At 45.6% G+C, this 24,309-nt stretch overlaps 1 protein-coding gene across 1 annotated transcript in view; it reads right to left on the reverse strand.

The window, feature by feature from the left end:
* Positions 1-866: 866 nt before the first annotated feature.
* The window catches only part of ZNF638 (zinc finger protein 638), a 60,114-nt gene continuing 36,671 nt past the window's right edge, over positions 867-24,309 (reverse strand). Inside the window, exons 18-25 of the mRNA XM_063135862.1 lie at positions 20,882-21,498; positions 20,100-20,836; positions 19,497-19,550; positions 16,877-18,932; positions 13,371-13,643; positions 11,828-11,917; positions 2,216-2,334; positions 867-1,083 (exon numbers count right to left, since the gene is read on the reverse strand). Of these exons, the coding sequence (XP_062991932.1) occupies positions 1,006-1,083; positions 2,216-2,334; positions 11,828-11,917; positions 13,371-13,643; positions 16,877-18,932; positions 19,497-19,550; positions 20,100-20,836; positions 20,882-21,498 (4,024 nt within the window). The 3' untranslated portion in view covers positions 867-1,005. The remainder of the gene's footprint in view (positions 1,084-2,215; positions 2,335-11,827; positions 11,918-13,370; positions 13,644-16,876; positions 18,933-19,496; positions 19,551-20,099; positions 20,837-20,881; positions 21,499-24,309) is intronic.

Consider the following 24,309-nt stretch of genomic DNA (forward strand, 5'->3'; position numbering starts at 1 on the left):
GACATGTGAGCAGTGTTCAGGTACATTAAAGGATGCCACAGGGAAGATGGTCAAGAACTATTTTCCATAGCCACAGAAATTAGGACCTGAAATAATGGGTGTAAGTTTAAGCTACCTCGATTTCAATCAAATAGAAAGGAAAATTTCCTGATGGTAAGATCTGTACAACAGTGGAACAGTCTGCCTACGGAGGCTGTAGGTTCTCCATCCATAAAGGTTTTTAAGAAGAAGCTGGACAGCCAGCTCTCAGGGATGGTTTCATTGGTTTTCCTGCACGTTGCAGAGGGTTGGACTAGATGATCCATGGGGTCCCGTCCAACGCTACAATCCTACAATTCTATGAACTTACCAAAATCCACACATTTCTTTGTAAATAGGGAAGAGCTTGAGATTTTAAAAAATGGAGCGTGACTCCTCCTGCATTCCTTGTGCTCCTTGCATCTGACTGGGTGTTGAGGCTAGGAGCAGGGGTGAAGGCCAGGGGCCCCTGCTGCATCTGCTGCCTGCCTGGCTGAAAGGTTAAAAGGAACTTCTCTGTGACGTCCGAGTCCCAGGAACTGCCCCTCTTTTGCCTTCCACTGTCTCCCACCCCCCTTGTCCAGGCATTATCGCTGACCATTGGCCATGTTGTCTGGAGCGGATTAGAGCTGTAGTCCAAAACAACTGGAGGCCGCCCAGTTGGTGACGGCGGGTTCGATGTCTTAGGAAAGTAAATAGCACCGAATCTGGCTCTCTTGCAAACCAAAACCACCAGCATTGAGCAAATAAAAAGCACCACACGAAACTGTGCTGACTGTACAGTAAGGACATGCATTCAAACACTTCCAGCGTCACGTGCGAAAAGCAATCAGAGACCACCAGACAACTTATAATTAGTCTTTTGTCTATAATGAACAGAAGTGAGTACAACATGAAACTCTGCAAAGGAACAAAATGAAACCATGAACGTCATACACAGAACTGACTGGACCCTAAATAAAATCTGCAGGAGGTTCTCGCTTCATATCACGTTGAAACCTGTTCGTCGGCACCCTCTTCACCCTCCTTTTTCTCTTCCTCCGCCGCTTTCTTGATCATGAATTTCTGCAGAAAGACACAAACTTCCGTTGGTACCAGTGACAAACTAAGAAATTCCTTGTGGCTGTATTGGGAGCAGCAGGGGCGTTACGTGGCACCTATTCCATTGTTCCCACGACACCCTGTTTCTTCGATTTCTCATTGCAGGGCCGTGGGCGGTGGCTTCAAGAGCGTTTCTTTACGACAGGGGCAGAAACTTGCCAGTACCCAACAATACCTGCCTGGGAATTTGGACATCAGGAGGGTGGACAGCACACAGGCAGAACCTTCAAGTCTTAAAATTCATACAGACTAAGATTAGCACAGACGTGTCACCACATTTTATTTTAACTGTTCTTCTGCAGGGGTAAGTTGCAATCCTTGATACGCATGTGTATACATATTAAGATAAATTGGAAATAATGACTGCGGTTTTTCCTCTGGCCCTCCAGCATATAAAAAAGACTAATCTCTCCCTTTCTCCCCTCTGGGGACATCACATGGTGTCTTTTTTGCATTATCAAGTTGAGCTAATAACTAATTTTCCCAGCCGCCAATCAAACAAATTTATGCTGCTTAGACAGGCAGCCAGACGCTTACTTGAATGCCTCTGGTAGCTACATTGAACTACTGCCCTGAAATCTTACAGAATCAGAGTTGGAAGGAATCTCTAAAGTAATCTAATCCAACTCCTGCTGATGCAAGAACTCTGCTGCTACAGCATTCCGGATCAGTAGCCATCCAGGCCCATATATGATAAAGGGAAGCACACTCAGTTTTTTAATAAATGAAGGATGGGCAGATGAAAGCCCACCTCCGAGCTGGGCAATATTCTAGGCAGGATAACTGCCACCCGTGTCTAGCACAACATGGGAAACAAATTGATTAATGCCACAAAACCCAAACATGTCAATGGGCCCTCTTATGTGTTTGACGCAACACTCCAGAAGAAAAGAACATCAATTTTACAGTAAGGTACTTCCATTCAATGCAAGGGAGCTATTTCCTGCACAAAAATTCCAAGGGAATACTCCAGCACTTGACCCCTGGGGGAAAAAATGCAATCGCTCTAACGTGGTTTAAAAACAAAACACTAATATTATTTCAAGAACTACAGTACTCGTATTTCTAATTCCAAAGAAAAACGAGAAAGCATTACCTCCATGTTTTGCTGGTGAAGCTGCGACTGGCAATGGGTTTTCATAGATGCTTCATCCACACAAAAACAGGAACAGATCTGACAGAAAAAGCCAGCCTTTGGGACAAGGAAATCTAAATCTTAAAAAACAAAGGACACAAACCAATGAATACAAACATGCCTAAAATATGAACCAGGGCAAATTCAGTTCATATGTTCATTTTGCCTAGATAAGGCAAGGGGGCGGGGAAGCCCCAACAGGATATAATGACCAGAGTGGTCTCTTTACAATAGTTCTTTACTTCTTTTTACTGTAATGATTCAGAAGCAACAAGGCTCAAAACAGAGAGTTTGTTACGTGTAACCTACACTGGGCATATTTCTGCACTGTACAAAGACTGTGTTCAGAAGAGGGCAACCAGGATGATCAGAGGTCTAGAAACAAAGCCCTATGAAGAGAGACTGAAAGAACTGGGCATATTTAGCCTGGAGAAGAGAAGATTGAGGGGAGACATGATAGCAGTCTTCAAATACTTAAAAGGTTGTCACACAGAGGAGGGCCAGGATCTCTTCTCGATCCTCCCAGAGTGCAGGACACGGAATAACGGGCTCAAGTTAAAGGAAGCCAGATTCCGGCTGGACATCAGGAAAAACTTCCTGACTGTTAGAGCAGTGCGACAATGGAATCAGCTACCTAGGGAGGTTGTGGGCTCTCCCACACTAGAGGCATTCAAGAGGCAGCTGGACAACCATCTGTCAGGGATGCTTTAGGGTGGATTCCTGCATTGAGCAGGGGGTTGGACTCGATGGCCTTGTAGGCCCCTTCCAACTCTGCTATTCTATGATCTATGATTCTATGATGAAGACTGAGACTTCCCAAAAAGCTTCTTTATTGAAAAAGTAAAAACTTTAGAACCAAAGGGCCCTGCAGGATCAAATCAAGGATCCATCTAGTCCAGCGTTGTGCTCAGAGTAGCCAACCAGCTACCTGTGGGGAAACCCACAAGAGTGCAACAGCACCCTTCCACCTATGTTCCTCAGCAACTAATAAAGTAAGCATCCAGTAAGCCTGTGTGCACCAGTTGCTGGGGAACATGGGCGGGAGGGCGCTGTTGCACCATGTCCTGCCTTGCCCTGGCCGATGGCTGGTTGGCCCCTGTGGGAACAGAGTGCTGGACGAGATGGACCCGTGGTCTGATCCAGCATCAGGGCTCTTCTTATGTTGTTTTTAAATGGATACCGTCGTTTTTATACTGTTGTTTTTATGTTTTTGATGGTTTTAAATTTTGTATACTTTTTAATGTTCAGTTTTTAACTTTTGTTAAAAAGTTAAAACAAAACTTTTTTGACCAGCTGCCTCTTGAAGGCCTCTAGTGTGGGAGAGCCCACAACCTCCCTAGGTAACTGATTCCATTGTCGTACTGCTCTAACAGTCAGGAAGTTTTTCCTGATGTCCAGCTGGAATCTGGCTTCCTTTAACTTGAGCCCGTTATTCCGTGTCCTGCACTCTGGGAGGATCGAGAAGAGATCCTGGCCCTCCTCTGTGTGACAACCTTTTAAGTATTTGAAGAGTGCTATCATGTCTCCCCTCAAACTTCTCTTCTCCAGGCTAAACCTGCCCAGTTCTTTCAGTCTCTCTTCATAGGGCTTTGTTTCCAGACCCCTGATTATCCTGGTTGCCCTCCTCTGAACACACTCCAGCTTGTTTGTGTCCTTCTTGAATTGTGGAGCCCAGAACTGGACGCAATACTCTAGATGAGGCCTAACCAGGGCCGAATAGAGAGGAACCAGTACCTCATGTGATTTGGAAGCTATACTTCTATTAATGCAGCCCAAAATAGCATTGGCCTTTCTTGCAGCCATATCACACTGTTGGCTCATATTCAGCTTGCGATCTACAACAATTCCAAGATCCTTCTCGTTTGTAGTGTTGCTGAGCCAAGAATCCCCCATCTTGTAACTGTGCATTTGGTTTCTATTTCCTAAATGTGGAACTTGGCATTTATCCCTAGTAAATTTCATCCTGTTGTTTTCAGCCCAGCACTCCAGCCTATCAAGATCACTTTGAAGTTTGTTTCTGTCTTCCAGGGTATTAGCTATCCCACCCAATTTGGTGTCATCTGCAAATTTGATAAGCGTTCCCTGCACCTCCTCGTCCAAATCATTAATAAAAATGTTGAAGAGTACTGGGCCCAGGACTGAGCCCTGCGGTACCCCACTCGTTGCCTCTCCCCAGTTTGAGAAGGTTCCATTGATAAGTACTCTTTGAGTCCGATTATGGAGCCAACTGTGAATCCACCTAATAGTTGTTCCATCTAGTCCACTTTTAGCTAGTTTGTTAATCAGAATGTCATGTGGTACTTTGTCAAAAGCTTTGCTGAAGTCAAGATATATGACATCCACAGCGTTCCCATGGTCCACAAGGGAGGTTACCTTATCAAAAAATGAGATCAAATTTGTCTGACAGGACTTGTTCTTGACAAATCCATGTTGGCTTCTAGTGATCACCGCAATGATCATTGATCTTCTCACCCGTGCAGCTCATTCCCCTCTCAATCTGACACTGCAAGCTTGTGTCAAAATACTCTAAATAGTGAAGTGCAGATTGTGTCATTTATGTAAGTTTGAATAATTTGGGCATTCTTAAGACAAAGCGTTGCGTCTGTCAGAGAAAATCCCCAACCCCATCCACAGTGCTTGCCTCAAACGCAGAAAAACACGCAAAGCCTGGCTTCCTTTATGGGAAAGACTTCCTCAGACTTGCTCCCTTTAGGACGGAGGCCCTTAGAGAACAGCATTCCGCCTGAAGCCTACATCTGAACTCAGGAACCAGAAGACCACAGCTAATTTGCAGGTTGGGTCGAAAGTTTCTGACAGTTTCATAGAATCATAGAATAGCAGAGTTGAAAGGGGCCTACAAGGTCATCGAGTCCAACCCCCTGCTCAATGCAGGAATCCACCTTAAGGCATCCCTAACAGATGGTTGTCCAGCTGCCTCTTGAAGGCCTCTAGGGTGGGAGAGCCCACAACCACCCTAGGTCACTAGTTCCATTGTCGTACTGCTCTAACAGTCAGGAAGTTTTTCCTGATTTCCAGCTGGTACATGTAAAAATGATATGTTTTTGTAAAAATGATAATGTTTCGCATATCATTTTAACAACGTTAACAGATACCAAGCTCGAGTTGGTGCAATGACTGACTAAATGAGTATTGTTCTTTTTTTTTTTAATTATTACTGTTGAACATTGAAGATGTTCCTTGTTGCCTGAAGTATCTTGACACACAGTACAAATAGCAAAGAAAAGCAGGCCCTCCTCCAAATTTTCCCTTTTTTCCAAACCACATTTTAAAAGACATTTTCCTGAAATATGTATGGGGATTCTGACAACCTGAGGTTCACAAGATTGTGCTCTCTTATCTCCTCCAGCCTTATGTCCATTTGCAAGAATCAGAAAGGAAGACCAGAAGTCTGGAAGATGAAGTTACTCCCTTCTTACAAATCTTATAGATAAAGCCATTGGGTGTCAGTGTTTAGAAATGTTCAGGCCATTTTCATAGGACACTCCGCGTCCAAGTGTAAGGAATGGTGAATTGTCTGAGGATGAGGACTCTGGGGATGAGCAGCCACAGGCGGGACCCAGTACCAGCTTGGCTGATCAACAGCCAGCAGAGGCCTCATCCAGTGCAGACTTAGAAGAGGAGCAAACAGACTTGTTACACGTGCCCTCGTTCAAACAGCAAAGGGCAGAGAAGGAGGCGTTACGCCGATCTAAGCGGATTGCTAATAAACGCCAGCTGAACAAGGAACAGCTGTGAGGCTGAGCTGGTGTATTTAGATAGCAGTCCGCAGGCCAGAAAATTGTCAGAGCTTATCTGGTTTGCCTGGGAGAAGCTCTGGACCGTGGACCCTTGCCGTGTTCCTGTTGGATCGTTTTGGACTCTGGACTTCTTGGACCCCGTGACTCTCTCCTGCCCTTTGAAACTCGGACTGGCTTATGGACTCTGGTGACTTGCTCTCTCATGCCTTTTGAACCCTGGATTGTTATTTTGGACTTGGCTTGGAACTTTACGTAAGGACTAGAGACTGTTCTATTGGGTGTTTAACTTCTGTGAATACACATTATTGTTTATCGTTTAAGTGCTGTGTTGTCTGATTCTTGGCGGGCTTCCCAGTCTGGGCACTCTGCCCAAAGAGATAAGCGAAAGTGGCTGGCTTCAGACCGGCTTCTTCAGGACAGAATAAGCTCTGACCAACGTAAACCAGCACTTTTTCTGTTAAGAAAAAATAAGGATGGAAAACTTTGTGGAACAGCAGAATCAGTTAGCTGCGCAGGTGACTCAGCTCACGCAATTAATCATCACGCTCCAAGCGCAAGTAAATCAGGCAACGGCTGCCCCTTCTCAGCCTCCGCCGCTGCCGCGTAGGAGTAAATGCTTTGCAACCATGCCAGAGAGGTTTTCCGGAGAAAGGGGAATGCTGGACACTTTTCTTGCAAACTGCAAATTGCATTTCAAGGTCCGCCCAGAGGATTTTGTTACAGATGGGCACAAAGTAGCTTTTATTGTGTCCTTGTTGTCTGGGTCTGCAAGCAAATGGGTTACACCTTATCTCAATCAGGATAGCCCTTTGCTTGACAACCTGGATGTGTTTCTGAAAGAGATGACAGCCATCTGGGGAGATCCGGTGAAAGCAGAAACAGCTGAGCACTGCATAAGGGAGTTGCGTCAGGGAAAGGGGTCAGTGGCTGAATATGCTACTCAGTTTCGTCTCCTGGCACAAGACCTGACTTGGAATGACAGTGCACTTCAGTCACAGTTTCGTTATGGCCTGGCAGAGGAGCTGTTGGACGAATTGGCACGCTCAGCACCGCCTACATCATTGGCTCTGCTCATCGAACAGGCCACCCGGATGGATGCTCGCTTATCAGCTCGTCGTTTGGCACGAAAAGGAACAACAGGCTGGAGAGTACAGCCAGTGGTGGAGCCAGCAGCAACACCTGCAGTCGTGGTCTCGCCCTGTATTGGGGAAGAGCCCATGCAGCTGGGAGCTGTAAGAGCACGTCTCTCTGCGGCGGAGAAGCAGCGAAGGAGAGCGGCTGGCGTGTGCTTATATTGTGGACATGGGGGGCATTTTGCTCGAGTCTGCCCTGCCAAAGGACAGAAGGGGTCTTTGTCGGGAAACGGGACTTCCCAGGCTTAGGAGGGGTCGCTAGCCTGGGAATTTTGGGGGCAGAGGCAGGTGTGCCTCATGCAGAACCTAGAAAAGACCCTCTACTGGTCTCAGCAACGTTGTCAGAGGAGCAGGCTCAGGGGTGTGCAGTGGGAGTTATGGTTGACTCTGGAGCATCCAGCAATTTTATGGACTGGGCATTTGCCTCCCAACACAATTTCACACTAGAGCCGCTGGCAGAGCCGAGGCAGGTGGAGACAATTGATGGGCGACTTCTAAAATCAGGGCCAGTTACGCACCAGACCACTCTGTTGAGGCTGGAGATCCAGGGGCATGTGGAGCACCTACGTTTCTATGTGGCAGCGGTACCACATTTTGCAGTGGTTTTGGGGATGCCATGGCTCACGCAGCATGATCCCCATATCTCATGGGGTCGGCGGGAAGTACTTTTTGCTTCACCCTATTGTCAAGAACATTGTTGGCCAGAGCAGGTGCAGGCAGCCGTGGCAGTGGTTCCAAGATCTGCGGCCGCAGATCTTCCAGCAAAGTACGCTGAATTTGCGGATGTTTTTGACAAAAAGGAGGCGGATAGGCTTCCACCGCATAGGCCATATGACTGCACCATTGATTTGTTACCAGGGGCCTCTATACCAGCAGGGCGCATTTATTCCCTTTCAGAACCAGAGTTGGCGGTTTTACGGGAATTTTTGGAGACCAACATACAGAAGGGGTTTATTCGCCCTTCTAAGTCGCCTGCAGGCGCACCCGTATTCTTTGTACGCAAAAAGACAGGGGATTTGCGTCTCTGTAATGATTATAGAGGTCTGAACCGCATCACAGTGCGTAACCGCTACCCCTTACCATTAATTCCAGAACTTTTGGAGCGCCTGCGACATGCGAAGGTTTTTACCAAATTAGATCTTCGCGGGGCCTATAATTTGGTGAGAATCAAGGAAGGGGACGAGTGGAAGACTGCTTTTCAGACCAGATATAGGCACTATGAATATACGGTGATGTCGTTCGGATTATGCAACGCCCCAGCCGTATTTCAGCATTTTGTTAATGACATTTTCAGGGACTACCTGGATCGCTTTGTTATTATTTATCTGGATGATTTTTTGATTTTTTCCCCCAATCAGGAGGCGCATGATGCTCATGTTAAGGCAGTCTTGCAGAGACTTCGTGAGCACAGGTTGTACGCAAAATTAGACAAATGTGTGTTCGATCTCACGGAAGTGGACTTTTTAGGTTATAAGATCTCTGCAAAAGGAGTGGCGATGGATCACGCCAAGGTCGAAGCGGTCCTGTCCTGGCAGTCTCCTAGGACTCGAAAGGAGGTGCAGCGCTTTTTGGGTTTCGCGAATTTTTATCGGCGCTTTATTCCAGAGTTCGCGACTCTGGCGGAACCCATCACCCAGTTGCTGAGGGGCAAGACGGGGTTTCGGTGGACACCGGCAGCACAGGTAGCTTTCGAGCAGCTGAAGCAGCGGTTTACGGCAGCCCCAATTTTGCAGCATCCAGATCCACGTAAACCGTTTGTGGTGGAGACGGATGCGTCAGATGTCGCCGTAGGTGCAGTTCTGCTGCAGGCAAGTACAGCAGACTCTGGGTGGTTGCCTTGTGCGTTTTTTTCTAGGCAGCTTACTCCACCAGAAAGAAACTACACCATCTGGGAGAAGGAGCTCTTGGCAGTAAAGGCAGCCTTCGAGGTGTGGCGTCATCTGTTGGAGGGGGCGGAGTATCCAGTAGAGGTTCGAACCGATCACCGGAATCTGGAGTATCTACAAACAGCCCGGAAGCTGACACAAAGGCAGAAGCGCTGGGCTTTGTTTTTTGGGCGTTTCAACTTTCGGTTGAAATATATTCCTCGGGCCCAAAATCGCCAGGCTGATGCCTTGTCCCGCAAGCCGGAGTATGCAGCGCAGACGGAGAGGGAGGTGCGGTCAACGATCCTGCGACCCGAACATTTTGCAGCAGCGCAGGTGCCCCCGACTTTGAGGGAACAGATTCGCCAGGTGCAAGGGCAGGACGCGTTGGTGCAGGAACAGGCAGCGGGAGGGGCCAAGGCACCGTTTCACATAAGAGACGGGCTCCTATATCACCGAGGTCGTTTGTATGTGCCAGCAGGGGTGTGTAGGGACTCAGTGTTACAGCTGTGCCATGACAGCCGACCGGCCGGACATTTTGGCATATACAAGACTTTGCACCTGCTATCTAGAGACTTTTGGTGGCCGAGGGTGCAAGCAGATGTGGCTCGGTACGTCCAGAGCTGTCCGGTGTGCCATCGGGCAAAGGACATAAGGGGGCGACCGGCAGGCTTGCTACATCCGTTGCCTACACCTGTGGGTCCATGGCGGGTGATTTCAATGGACTTTATTACAGACTTGCCATTGTCTGCGGGACACACCACTATATTTGTAGTGGTCGATCTTTTTTCAAAGATGGCACATTTTGTCCCGTGTCCAGGGTTACCAACCGCCCAGGAGACTGCTCGGTTGTTCGTGGACAATGTGTTCAGGTTACATGGACTGCCGGAGGGGATTGTCTCGGATCGGGGAGCGCAATTTACGGCACGTTTTTGGAAGGCGGTGATGCAGGTTTTGGACATCAAAGCGCATATGTCATCAGCCTTTCATCCGCAAACAGATGGCCAGACAGAGCGGACAAATGGCACGTTAGAGCAATACCTCCGATGTTACTCTAACTATCAACAAGACAATTGGGCGGGGTTGCTTCCCTTGGCGGAATTCGCCTATAATAATTCTGTGCACGCCTCAACGCAGCAGACACCGTTCTTTGCAACCAGTGGTATGCATCCACGGTGGTTTCCGGCGGTGGTGCCCGCTACCAAGGTTCCTGCAGCGGACCAATGGTTGCAGGAATTACAGGCAGTGCAATCCATGGTGCAGGAGCAGCTGCAGGTGGCCAAAGAGGCCTACAAGGTGGGCGCTGATCGGAGGAGGCAGGAGGGGCCGGCAATCACGGTTGGTGACCGGGTGTGGTTATCAACACGGAATCTTCCACGGCATCGACCCTGCCGGAAGTTGGATGCACGTTTTATGGGTCCATTTTTAGTAACAGCACAGATTAATCCGGTGGCGTTCCGCTTACAGCTGCCTCGGACTTTCCGGATTCACCCTGTGTTTCACCGTTCTCTATTGGTTCCAGCAGCAGGGGTGAGGCTGGATGCTGGGTCAAAGGCTCCTCCAGTCCCAGTGTTAGTGGATGGGGAGGAGGAGTATGAAGTGGCACAAGTCTTGGACTCACGGAAACATCATGGGCGTTTGCAGTACTTAATTGACTGGCTGGGTTATGGGCCAGAAGAGCGCTCCTGGGAGAATGCTGGGGATGTGCATGCTCCTCTCTTGGTGCAGGACTTTCACCTTAACTACCCTTCCAAGCCAGGCCCAGCTAGGGCGGCAGGAGGGGATTATGGAGAGGGGAGTAGTGTAAGGAATGGTGAGTTGTCTGAGGATGAGGACTCTGGGGATGAGCAGCCACAGGCGGGACCCAGTACCAGCTTGGCTGATCAACAGCCAGCAGAGGCCTCATCCAGTGCAGACTTAGAAGAGGAGCAAACAGACTTGTTACACGTGCCCTCGTTCAAACAGCAAAGGGCAGAGAAGGAGGCGTTACGCCGATCTAAGCGGATTGCTAATAAACGCCAGCTGAACAAGGAACAGCTGTGAGGCTGAGCTGGTGTATTTAGATAGCAGTCCGCAGGCCAGAAAATTGTCAGAGCTTATCTGGTTTGCCTGGGAGAAGCTCTGGACCGTGGACCCTTGCCGTGTTCCTGTTGGATCGTTTTGGACTCTGGACTTCTTGGACCCCGTGACTCTCTCCTGCCCTTTGAAACTCGGACTGGCTTATGGACTCTGGTGACTTGCTCTCTCGTGCCTTTTGAACCCTGGATTGTTATTTTGGACTTGGCTTGGAACTTTACGTAAGGACTAGAGACTGTTCTATTGGGTGTTTAACTTCTGTGAATACACATTATTGTTTATCGTTTAAGTGCTGTGTTGTCTGATTCTTGGCGGGCTTCCCAGTCTGGGCACTCTGCCCAAAGAGATAAGCGAAAGTGGCTGGCTTCAGACCGGCTTCTTCAGGACACCAAGACAAAACCTACTCAGCTTAAATTGCACCACTTACCGTATTTCTTCAATTGCAAGACGCCATCGATTGTAAGACACACACCAATTTCAGTTCCACCAACAGAAAAAAACCCCTAAGACACACCTGCGATTCTAAGACGCACCCCATTTTTAGAGATGTTCATATGGGGGAAAAAGTGTGTCTTAGAATCGAAGAAATAGGGTATTTCAAAGCATCGTAGAACCCAAATGGGAGGACAAAATTATCAAACCGTCCACCACAAGTGACCTCCTTTGCATCAGTAAACAGCTAAAGTGGAAGCAGGCGATAAAAATACTTTTCGTTTTAGAAGGCAGCCCCTCAGATTTTACCTTTCAGTTGGCTTGAGGGCTTGCATTTCTCTGAAGAATCTGTTTTTCTCCGTTTGGACTCTGGTTCTTCACATTCTGAGCTAGTCAAATCTATTAATGCAACAATTTTGATTAGTGTGTACATTTGAGTCGAACACATGGCAGTAGCGTAGAAGTGGGCAGACTTTGTTTTTTTAACTAGAACCCTGAAATCCACCAACTGGAGCCTGTTGGAAACGGCACTTAGAATTAACGAATTCTGAGCCCAGTACCAGAACTGAATGGAGCTCACAGTCCTAACACACAAAAGTCCATTCCTGGTTACCCCCAAGGTTTCTTCCTTTCTGCAATATAATTTAGGGCAATGGGGAAGAGGCTGTGGCAACTGTTAAATTTATATTTATATATATATATATATACACACACACACACACACGCTATATAAACAATTAGGAGTCAGAAATCCTTGCTGATCACTTCAAATTATTTATTTTATTTGCAGCATTTCAACATTACCCAAAGATCTACTTTCTTTCCAACCCTGCAGTACACCAATAAGTGCCATATTATGATTACTAATATTAAATTTTTGAAGTGGCATCAGTGTTCATCTGCTCAGATTTAACTAGAACTTTAAAAAACAGCAATGGGCAGTGGTACAATTATATCACTGAAGGAGGAGTTCATGGCCTTGTTATATAATTGACAAAGAGGAAAGTGCCTTGGCCAGACATTTATTCATTAGTAATACTTATATGCCACTTAATAAAATCTTGTCATGATTATGCTTGGCAACAAGCTAGAGAAAGCCTGCTTAAACAAGTGTGTTTTCAGGAGGCACTGAAAACCTACCACATTTCCTGCCTCCTGAAATGCAAAGAGAAGGATGTTTCCGCTTTTGAGAGGTTATATGGTGACACTGTTGACCGTGGAATGACCAACAAGGCCTCCCCAGAAGATCTTAAAAGTCTTCTAGGTATATTTAGGGAAAGGCATTCTGCTAGGTTTCCTCGGTTGTTTAGGGTTTTATAAGTCAATGACATAACCTTGAACATGGTTCAGTAGCTAATAAGTAGCCAGTGCAGGGGTGTGGGTTTTTTTTAGCACCGATGTAACGTGCTAAACCATCCAATATAAACAATGGGGCTGTTCGTATGACATGACAACCCACAGTGAGGCTGTGGGGCATGAATGGCTGCCACTTTGAATATACAACCCCGCTCAGGGTTTGTCATGTTGTGCGAACCTAGTGAGTGTGGGTTACGCGAGGGTTAAACAACTCTCGCATAACCCATGGTCTTTTTTAGGTGATCCAAGGGTTGTTTAAGCCTCACATAACCCATGCTTGCCAGGTTTGCTCAACACAACAACCTCCGAGTGGGGGTTGCATATGCAAAGTGGGGCCCGCAGGCTCATTGTGAGTTAAATAAGCCAGAAGGAGCTGCGGCGTGTCATCTGAACCCGGTCAATGTCAGTAGCCATTAGGTTGAAGCAAACAGGAGTGCCAAAAAAACCCCAACAACAGAAAGCTACAAATGGATACTTCTTTCTATCAGGCTCCTACCTTTCTCAGGCTTTTCAGAAGATTGCGAAGGTGTTGCTTCACTGCAGCTCTCCGAATTTTCATCAGGAGGTGCATCAGGGTTCTGTGTGGGCAGTTCCGATTCTGTGTCCAGTTCTTCAGCTACTGCATCCTGACTGTCCCCTGTGGCAACACCGACGTCTGCGCAAGCCATCAGCGCATCATCTGCTGCTTCCGCCTCCTCCAAAGTGGACGCTGAGTTTCCTTCAACTTCCATTTCAGTTGCTTCAGCACCCTCTTCACAGCTCTCTGCCTCTGTTTCAACAGAAAACTCAGCTGGCTTAGTGACTCATCCCAAGTTTTAACTGCAAGGCTGAATAAATTTTGCATTATTTATGGCTCATGATTATTGATCAATACCAAACATAAACATCTTAAACACCGAAATATTTAATTATATGCAGATTAGCAACTTTCAAATTGCAACCTTCCCTTTCTGGTCATTTTGACATCAGACACTTTTCCAAATTCTGCATTTTTTAAAAAAAGAGAGAATTCACAGAATTCTGCACAGTAAGATCTGCATTTATGTCACCGCTTTCGGAATGCTTAGTACTTAACTCTCATCCCCACTTGGCATACTCTTAAGTTTGCAGAGAAAGAGAGAATACACAGATCCAGTTTGCACATTCATCGCAGCCCACTACGGCTTATTTAAGTCAAGGCGGGTTATGGGGTGTGCAGGACAGTTTTTGAATATTCAAGTTGCGGCAGCGGGGATTGTGCAAGGGTTAAACAACCCTTGCATATCCACAGAACAGACCATAGATTATGTGAGGGTTGTTTTACTCAACCCCTATTGCCCAGGTTCGGATGACACAAGCCATGGCCACACCCGCAGCAGCGCCCACCACAGCTAAGTGGGCTGTTTGTTCGTGTGAGCCGGCCCAATGAGACGGCTTGGAGTATGACTGAAGCGGCTAAGGAGCACCAACTACCCACAGGAAGCTTCTGCTCAACCATGAGGGAGAGTCCATAGCTTGGTGGCCAACTGCAAGCTTTGTATTTAGAAGACCCTGGGACTCCTGCTTAAAGGAGACTGGGGAAGACTCCTCTCTCCCTCAAACCTTGGAGAGCTTCTGCCAGTTGAGTTGGCCACAGCGTCCCTACTGTCAATCTCATACGTTTGGTTTGCCTTAACAGAGGAAGGGAGTCAACTTCTGAATTCATAACAATCATAGAATCATAGAATAGCAGAGTTGGAAGGGGCCTACAAGGCCATCGAGTCCAACCCCCTGCTCAATGCAGGAATCCACCCTAAAGCATCCCTGACAGGTGGTTGTCCAGCTGCCTCCTGAAGGCCTCTAGTGTGGGAGAGCCCACCACCTCCCTAGGTCACTGATTCCATTGTCGTATTGCTCTAATAGTCAGGAAGTTTTTCCTGATGTCCAGCCGGGATCTGGCTTCCTGTAACTTGAGCCTGTTATTCCGTGTTCTGCTCTCTGGGAGGATCAAGAAGAGATCTTGGCCCTCCTCTGTGGGACAACCTTTTAAGTCTTTGAAGAGTGCTATCATGTCTCCCCTCCATCCTCTCTTCTCCAGGCTAAACATACCCAGTTCTTTCAGTCTCTCTTCATAGGCCTTTGTTTCCAGACCCCTGATCATCCTGGCTGCCCTCCTCTGAACATGCTCCAGTTTGTCTGCATCCTTCTTGAAGTGTGGAGCCCAGAACTGGACGCAATACTCTAGATGAGGCCTAACCAGGGCCAAATAGAGAGGAACCAGGACCTCACGTGATTTGGAAGCTATACTTTCAATCAGTACGATACAGAGAGACCTATCCACTGTGAGGGCCAATGGGAAACAACCATATTTTCCCCAGGATACTTATGTCCTTCCTATGTGCCTCATACAGCATGTAATTCTGTCTCAGCCCCAGATCTGGCATGTGTGTGGACGTGACTCTACGAGACAACTATTTTCAGATTGTGTTTAGTTAGCCCTAGTGAGACCAGATCCAGGAAGCACAGGCCCGATGTTTCAAATGTTAACTTTGACTGCTACAAGATGCATCCACTCTCTGTGTTGGTGTGGAGCTCAGCCATCAGATCATGTGACACCTGTACTGCACCAGCTGCTGCTGCCCACTAGATGTGTTGGAATACAACTCCTGTTGGCCATGCTAGCTGAGAATGATGGGAGTTGTAGTCCAACAGATCTGGAGGTCTCCAGATTGGGAAGTCTACTTTAAACAGTTTGGGGTCAGCATTAGAAGTCCTGCTTATATGTTTTCATCGGTGGGCAAATTGGCTGACAGACAGAAGGGGTGGGTTTCCCACCCACCCCCACCCCCCGGGCAGTAGGGCCCCAATTCTTTGGCATACTGTGCCAATTGGGGAACATCAAACCTCATCACCGCTGGTCTTTAAAAGGCCTCTAAAGACTTGGATTTAATAGCAGTTTACTATGTGCTTTTAGCTGCATTTATTGGATTTCACTGGGCTGGATATGATTTCATTAGTATTATTGCTGGTTCTTATTAGCAATTAATGTTAGCATTTGGTTTTTACTTTGGAATTGTTATTTGAATGCTAGAAGCCACCTTTGGGAAGGGAAGTTATTATCCTAAAAGGCAGCCTACATACATACATGGCATGTGACAATAACTGCTACATAAATGCCTAACTCATCAGAAAGGGCTTACACTGACATCTAAACATGTTCATCTTGAGAGCTATTAACTATGTTCTCCAGAACCCTAACATTATTCTCTTCTAAGCATAATGTTAGGGTTCTGGAGAATGGTGGAACAGTTCTAGAGAAGACTGCACTACATGCCCAGAATGTCTGAGCCAATGACTGTTAGTGGTAATTTCAGTGCAATTTGACAGATCACAAACGGGACACAGGGATGGAACCACTGGTCTAGGGCATGCAGGAGTCATCAGGGTTTACACAAGCTTAACTGGGGGAAATGGCCCTTAAGGAGCATGTTACTAGGAAGACTGCATTGCTTTCTTTAGCTTTCCAGACACATTCAAAGTTTTAGTCAGTTCCAGCCAGAGGCTGTTACCGGTTTCCAGGAGCAGAGCCCAGTTCAAAAAGGAACTTACTTGCTTTAATAAAACACCTAACCTTAAGGCACTTCACACAGTTACTACTTTTTCCATACGCTATGTATCAATAATAGTACCAGGAGGCTGTAGACCTTTCTCCATATTACTCTTCCTGTGTCCTGACCATTGTGCCTGGTTCAAGACTGGATCTACAATTTGAGTGTGTGACCCTGTTCGGACGACACGCTAAACCACTGTGGTTAAGCATTTTGAGCTAAACATTATGAATTAGTGTGTCATGTGAACCATGACTTAGCGTGCCATGTGAACCATTCCTAACCATGGTGGCTGCAGAACTACAGTTTAAACATGCTCACTAACCATTTGCTGCAAAAGGGTTAGTGGCCTAATCATGGCTTCGCGTGTTGTCTGAACATGGTCTGCGTGTGTACATTTAGTTTGAGTTTGAGTGTTGACTAATTCAGTTTCTACCTGTCAATGGATGCTCACAACCTGTTTCTGCTTCAGTTGTCTTGCTTGCTTTCTCTAAATCTCCTCCTCCTTCAGTTGTCTTGCTTGTTTTCTCTAAATCTTCTTCAATTGCTTTGCTTGTTTTCTCTAAATCTCCTCCTTCAGTTGTCTTGCTTGTTTTCTCTACATCTTCTTTGATTGCTTTGCTTGTTTTCTCTACATCTTCTTCAACTGCTTTGCTTGTTTTCTCTACATCAATTGCTTTGCTTGTTTTCTCTACATCTTCTTCAATTGCTTTGCTTGTTTTCTCTACATCTTCTTCAATTGTCTTGCTTGTTTTCTCTACATCTTCTTCAATTGCTTTGCTTGTTTTCTCTACATCTTCTTCAATTGCTTTGCTTGTTTTCTCTAAATCTTCAATTGCTTTGCTTGTTTTCTCTAAATCTTCTCCTCCTTCAATTGCTTTGCTTGTTTTCTCTAAATCTTCTTTGATTTCTTTGCTTGTTTTCTCTAGATCTCCTCCTCCTTCAATTGCTTTGCTTGTTTTCTCTAAATCTTCAATTGCTTTGCTTGTTTTCTCTAAATCTCCTCCTCCTTCAATTGCTTTGCTTGTTTTCTCTAAATCTTCAATTGCTTTGCTCGTTTTCTCTAAATCTTCAATTGTTTTGCTTGCTTTCTCTAAATCTTCAATTGCTTTGCTTGCTTTCTCTAAATCTCCTCCTCCTTCAGTTGCTTTGCTTGTTTTCTCTAAATCTTCTTTGATTGCTTTGCTCGTTTTCTCTAAATCTTCAATTGCTTTGCTCGTTTTCTCTAAATCTTCAATTGCTTTGCTCGTTTTCTCTAAATCTTCAATTGCTTTGCTTGTTTTCTCTAAATCTTCAATTGCTTTGCTTGCTTTCTCTAAATCTCCTCCTCCTTCAATTGCTTTGCTTGTTTTCTCTAAATCTTCTTCAACTGTCTTGATTGTTTTCTCTAAACCTTCTCCTGCTTCATCCTTTTCTTTATCCACTAGGGTCATTTCCTGCCTATTTATTTCTGCAGCAGAGCTGTTCTTCTCTTCAGGATCCTCCATCTCAGTGTTAATTATTCCATTTCCTTCCAGTAGATCATCCCAAGCTTCCACTCCCTCTTCTAGTGGTGTACCATCTGGAATTCCAATTTCTTCCAGGTCAGCAGATGGCATTATAGACTCTTCATCACCTTCTGTTTTGGCATCCAACTCTTCCACATTTCTGCCAGTAGAAGTTTCATCTTCTCCCTCTTCCTCATCCTCACTGCCAACCTCATCTACAGTAACAAAGTTAAGATCTTCTTTGAGGCGATTAAATTCTTCCAGGAAGTCTTCATCATCTTCTGTCACCTCATCCAAAGTCACTAATGGCTGATCATCACTGTCCTCGTGGATCTCATCCACAGTAACTAGAGCGCTAGGATCGTCTGGCATCTGAGAAGAAAGAAAATCTCCAGGGTCCTCAACAACGTGCTTTTCATCTTCGCTAGGTTTTAAGGTCTCCTCATCCTTGAAATGCAAAGGCTCGTTGAGAGGAAGCTCTTCCACTTCTCCAATTTCATCTACAGTCACTAATGGCTCTGCTTTAAGATCGGGCTCGTTATCCCCAGAAGTGAAGGCATCTTTAGCAGCCGGGTCCTCTGGCTCGGCATGAACAGCAGGGTCTTCTGGCTCAGATATCTCATCCAAAGTGACAAGTAACTGAGGATCTTTGATCACTTCATCAATCAGTTCCTCCTCCTCCTCCTCATTCACTTCATCTACAGTGACAAATGCCAAGGGGTCTGGCATAGCTTCAAAGTTGGCAAATTCTGCCAGGGCCATGGCACCCTCATCTTCTCCAATCTCATCCAGTGTGACGAAAGAGAGCTCGCTCTCAGCAACATGGGCAGCAGAGGTCTTGCCCTTCTTTCTCTTAGAGCTGGGTTCGTGAGGGGCTTTCTTGTCAAGATCCTTCCTTTTGCCTCTCGCAGGGTTCCTTCTGGGCTGTGAGGGAGAGTCCACTTCATCTGTAACTTCATCCATTGTAACAAACTCATCCAAGTTAAATGGGGAAAGCTCCTCTTCCTACAAAACAATAAAGACAAAGGCTTTTAGTGAAAACAGAAGTTTGTCAGAAGCAGGATGACAGTAATCAAAGTAAGTACTGTGAAAGCCAAGAGAGCTGCAGGGGAAATGGGAAGCTTACCTAGGGAGGTGGTGGGCTCTCCCACACTAGAGGCCTTCAAGAGGCAGCTGGGCAACCACCTGTCAGGGATGCTTTAGGGTGGATTCCTGCATTGAGCAGGGGGTTGGACTCAATGGCCTTGTAGGCCCCTTCCAACTCTACTATTCTATGATTCTATGATAAAGTGCCTTTGAACTGTATCATGCAAACTCAAAACAGAAGGCTGGGGGGAGAGAACCAGCTTTCACCTTGTTCCCCTCCATTAAGAAAATCCAGATTCTACGTTCCAGGAATTGAATTAGGCTTCTCTGGTTGGGGTATTATACGTGCTATACCTGACTTTTCCCTCAACAGGAAGTTGATATGAAAAAAGTAACCTTTCAAGAACTTATTAAGGAGAACTGTACTTTAGTTGCTCCTTGATATGCTTATAATTGCAACACTGTCCTGATTTTGTTCCTTACCTCTTTTGGTTTTGTGATGTTTTTAGAACTTCTTGTATTCCTTCCAGTAGATACCTGGGGGGGGAGAAAGTTTTTAAAAGTGGGTGAAAAAAATCAAAACAAGCATAAGAATACATGACTCCCCTTCAAAAAGAGATGAAATTCGTTACACACTAAGCAAGTTGAGATCATGCCAATAATTGTTAAGGTCCAGGTACTGAGCGCATCAACTACATTGTGGATAACACCTCTCTTTCCAGCAGCCAATATGTGCAAGTAGTCAGGATTCAACATAGGAGAAGCATCACCTCACAACAGAGGAGACAGCAAGAGAAAGAATGAACAACACTTGCCCATTCAGAACTGCACCGCGAAGCGCTGATACTCTTACCCTCAGATTTACTCAGAAGAAGTTACCGACCTTCACATTCATCTGGGCAAAACCTTTTCAAATTGTGTAACTCAGGTACTTAAAGGAACTGTATGGGGCCAAGCTGCTTGCCGGCCCCACGTAACGGCACAGCTTACAGGAAGGGGAAATGGACCGGGACACAAGCTATCACAGCACCTCGGTGTCTGGAAGAAGTGTCAACGTTTAATGAGCCGCGCTTTTGCCCTCCTCACCTTATTACTGCCGTTGTCTCGCTTCGTGCTGGATGATCTATTCTCTCGCTCTCGGGTCGGCTTTGGGCTACCCTTAGTTTCCACTTGGGAGTCCTGGTCTTGCTGTGATGAGCTCTTTCCAGTGCCTAACACAACAACAACAGAACTTATATTCTGCTTAGGTTTGCTGCTATCTGGCACATTTGTCCTGCTTGTCGGCCTTTGCTGACTCATTTCTTTCGACACAGGTTTGTTCTCGGCACCCGCTCGGCTCCTGGTTATGGGCTTTGTGGCCGTCTTCTGCTCCTCTTTTCTTCGTGCTCTTGTTCTTGATATATTTGGAACAGACAACAGAGCCTTTAGGATAGTTTTACTAACCGAAGAAGCCTCCACACTGGGTGCTGATTCTGCCGTAAGTATACTAGTTTTAGAGGATTCATCAGTTTCAGCTTGTCCTTGTCCTTTACTTGGCTGTGCCTTGGGTAGAATTTGTTCAGGACTCTCTTCGCTTGCATTATTTTCAGGTTTCTCCTCCTTGACTGCTCCATCATTTGATACCTGCCCTTCAGGTTGCTCCTCTACAGTTGCTGGAGCCATGGCCATTTGTAACTCAGGTTTCTTCTCTGTGGCTTCCTTAGTCTCCACTGCTGTGGCCTCAGATTCCAACTCCATAGTTGCTTCTGTTGTGGGAATGGGGATCTCAGATTCCATATCTATCACCACTCCACCCTTAGCGGCAGGTATTTCTGCTATGTTTTCTGACACTTCTGTACTGTCTGCTTCTGTACTGTCTGCTTCTGTACCGTCTGCTTCTGTACTGTCTGCTTCTGGAGTTATCGGCTTGTTATTTGATAGCAGGTCACCTCCTGACAGCTTTTCCACTAGACCTTCTGTGGAGTTCAGTGCACCGGTCTCAGGAACAACAGCAGACAAATCTTCTCCTTTCACCGTCATGCTAGAGTCTGCATTGACACTTTCCATTTTGGCCATGCTGTGCAATACTTCTGAGGATTCATCAGCAGGGGAGGCTAATTCTTCACTTGCGTTTGCTTCTGTGCACGTGGACACGTTTCCCAGTATTTCAGCATTAGAGTTCTCTGTGACTTTTTCTTCCATCTTCAGTTCAGATGGCAAAGCAAGGACTTCTTCAGACTTTATTTCAGAAGATTCCGAATCAACCGGTATAGTAGGGGTGGTTACTGTTCCAACTCCAGGGTCCTCTTCTGTCACTTCCGTTTTCAGTGGTGTTGAAACCACTTCACATACCGTTTCCTCAGTGTCCATGTGTTCAGTCTCTACTTCTGGAACCTTAGGCTTTAAATTAGAACTGGGTTCTTCCTTGGCCTCAATGGGCTTTGCTGAAGGAACGGCAGACGGCTGCACCACTCCTGATCCTTCGGAAATTGTTTTCAAGTCAGGGCTAAATATATTTAAAAAAACAGAAGAAATCAAGCTATGTAGAGAATTCCACAGTTATCAATAATTCTTGAAGCCAACGGTTGGGATTCCCCGAAGCATTAGAGCTTAGCACTGGGAAAGCTAACCTATCATGTAAACTGTCCTGAATATTGAGTCAAATGCTATTTTACTGTTCTCTCTAAGTCACTTCAGTGCAGTAGGCATTTTACGTCATTTGAAATGTTTCTCTGGCGGTACTATTCACTATATACATGGGTGCCCTGTGGAAAATGAAGCTGTTAGGGTTATGTTTAGGTCTGAAGACAGACAGAACACAGGTACAAATAGAGAACGCATGGCTCTGGTTCTGGATAAAACTAATTTAAAGTTAGGGCAGGAAATTTTCTAGTATTTTATTCACCTTCCTTCGGTTCCACTTCAGAAATACGGACACTTAAAAAGGCTGTTACCTATAGAAATGAAATGAGTCGGGAGAAGACCAAAGGGAGTGGAAATATCCGCGCACACGCACGCATTCACAGAGTCTTCAGTCAAGAAAGCGATATGAATTTATTTGGGTTTCTAACAGCTCCCAAAAGTAATTTAGTTTAAGACGACAATAAACAGAATAGCATTTCACAGAGTATTTCCATTTACAAAGAAGTACATGCTTTTTAAGAACATGAAAGTAGCTCTGCTAGATCTGACCAAGGATCTACTTGTCCATCTGGTTCTCAACAATGGCCAGCCAGGTGCCTCCTGGAAGCCTATAAGCAGCGCATGAAACAACATCGCCCCATTTTCCTCTGGTGTAATAATCTATAGATGGTGGTGGGAGATTTCAACGATGGAATTGTAATCTTGCTTCAATGACCTTGGAAAGGATGCTGAGTTGTCACATATCACTACAGTAGAAAGATGACCATACAACAAATCTGGTGTTCTATATATTAGGTGAGAGTTGTCATTGTTCTTTGGTTGGGTAGAGCTCACCACCATAGAAACTCAAAATTAACAGAATACAAATTGTGTGAAATGTATTGCAGACTACAAGGGAAGTGGACGGGAGGCACGTACTGGGTATAAACTGTATACCCCATTTTGACAGTGGCAACAAGAGTAGCCACCATAATCACCGCTTGAACTATGAGAATGGATAGTTTCCTGACAAATCAGGACCCGTTCCAGAACAAAATTTCACACAGAACTGCAAAGCAGTACAATAAATGCAAGAATGATATTCTCTTAATTGAGAAGAAGACTTTAAACAGCCAAATACAATAAGGTCTGAATTCTATGGCCAGCAAAAGAGAACACAATTACAGGAAATGAAATTAGTGGAGTAAGTAGAGCAAACCATGCACAGTGATGGCACACAGTTGATAAGGTCCAAGAAAGAACTGAACAAAAATAAATTCACTCCATCTTTTGGCAAGTATTGCTGTGGTTGATGATGTCATGTTCAACTTCAAGGCGTTGGTGATATTACAGAATTCTAAGGAGCCCCCCTGCCCGCAAAAAGAATCCTGCATGGTTTGAAGAGGCTGCTCCATGAATTTGGAACTGCACTTCAAAGTTAAACTGTGTTAACAGCCATGCAAAGAACAGGTTTCTAAACTTTGAAAATCTTCAAAATCAGCTTAAAATATGAATCCCTTCTCTTTAGGCTTTCATCAGAGACTATAAAGCACAAAGAGGCATGGTGCATGTGCCCTTTTCCTGGTGAATTTAAGAGGCAAATCCCCAAATTCAGACTTACTTGTGAAGTGTGGAAGCTAATGAAAGATTATTCAATTTCCTCAACCACGAAAAAGCAATCTACCAAGAACAAGAACAGCTGTCCACACGATGTATCAATTATTTAAATGGAATTGGACTTAAATGATTTATTTGGGAATTTAAGAGTCCCAGGACAATCTCTCAGACAAGAAATGGCTCTTGGTGGCTTGGGTTCTTCAGAAACCCACAGACAGTAGACAAAGCTAGAATTCATACCCAATAATAGAACTCTGTGCAGAAGTGATGGAATTATGCATCATCAATGATAAAGTGTTGTGAAAAATCATTCTGCAAACAAGATGCAAGAATTTTTAAAAAGTCCTCTCGGCTTAAGGAAGCACCATAAAGCCGCCCTTAAAAGGAATCGCTTCATTTCTGCACTACAAAGGCAGCTGTTGCAATCTTGCGTCCTCTTCAGCCTACTGAGGAGCCTCACGGCAGGCCAGGCCGTAAAGAGCAGCGACGTAAGGCCACGCCCTATGGGAGGCAAAAGTGACACACCCAGCCGTTCTCCACTCGAAGCTCAGTCAGTCTTCAGTCATCTTAACCTGGCTCTGGAAAGGAAACAGCTTGTGGAAACATGGCCACCAAGGCATGGAAGGAGGTGACCAAGGGCATTCGGACAAACAGGCTCCGTCACCTCATCCAGCAGGGAAAGTGATCAAATATGTCACATTTGTTCACACTGACTAATAACCAAGTGCTGAAAAGCATTTCAAGATTTCCTTAATATTTGATCAACCATAAAACCAGAAATATCGTTCCCTTTTGTTCCCCAATACAGTAAGGCAAGGGGAATAACTCAAAAGAAAAATCTACCTTAATTTTATACTCTGTGACTTAAAATATGTTCTTCTCATCATATCTGTGCTTATGCTACAATGTAAGGATCACACTTTATATCTGAACATAAAAACTATTCCAGCATCAGCTCAAATTATTTAGTGAGGAACAAGTTCTGAAAATAACAACTTTGTACGTCTACCAACCATGGTGGTGTTTTAATGATAGAGAGAGCAGCTCTTGCGAGAAATATGTATCAGGTGGACCCATA

Source organism: Elgaria multicarinata, chromosome 10 (genome assembly GCF_023053635.1).
Source record: "Elgaria multicarinata webbii isolate HBS135686 ecotype San Diego chromosome 10, rElgMul1.1.pri, whole genome shotgun sequence".
Classification (NCBI taxonomy): Eukaryota; Metazoa; Chordata; class Lepidosauria; order Squamata; family Anguidae; genus Elgaria; species Elgaria multicarinata.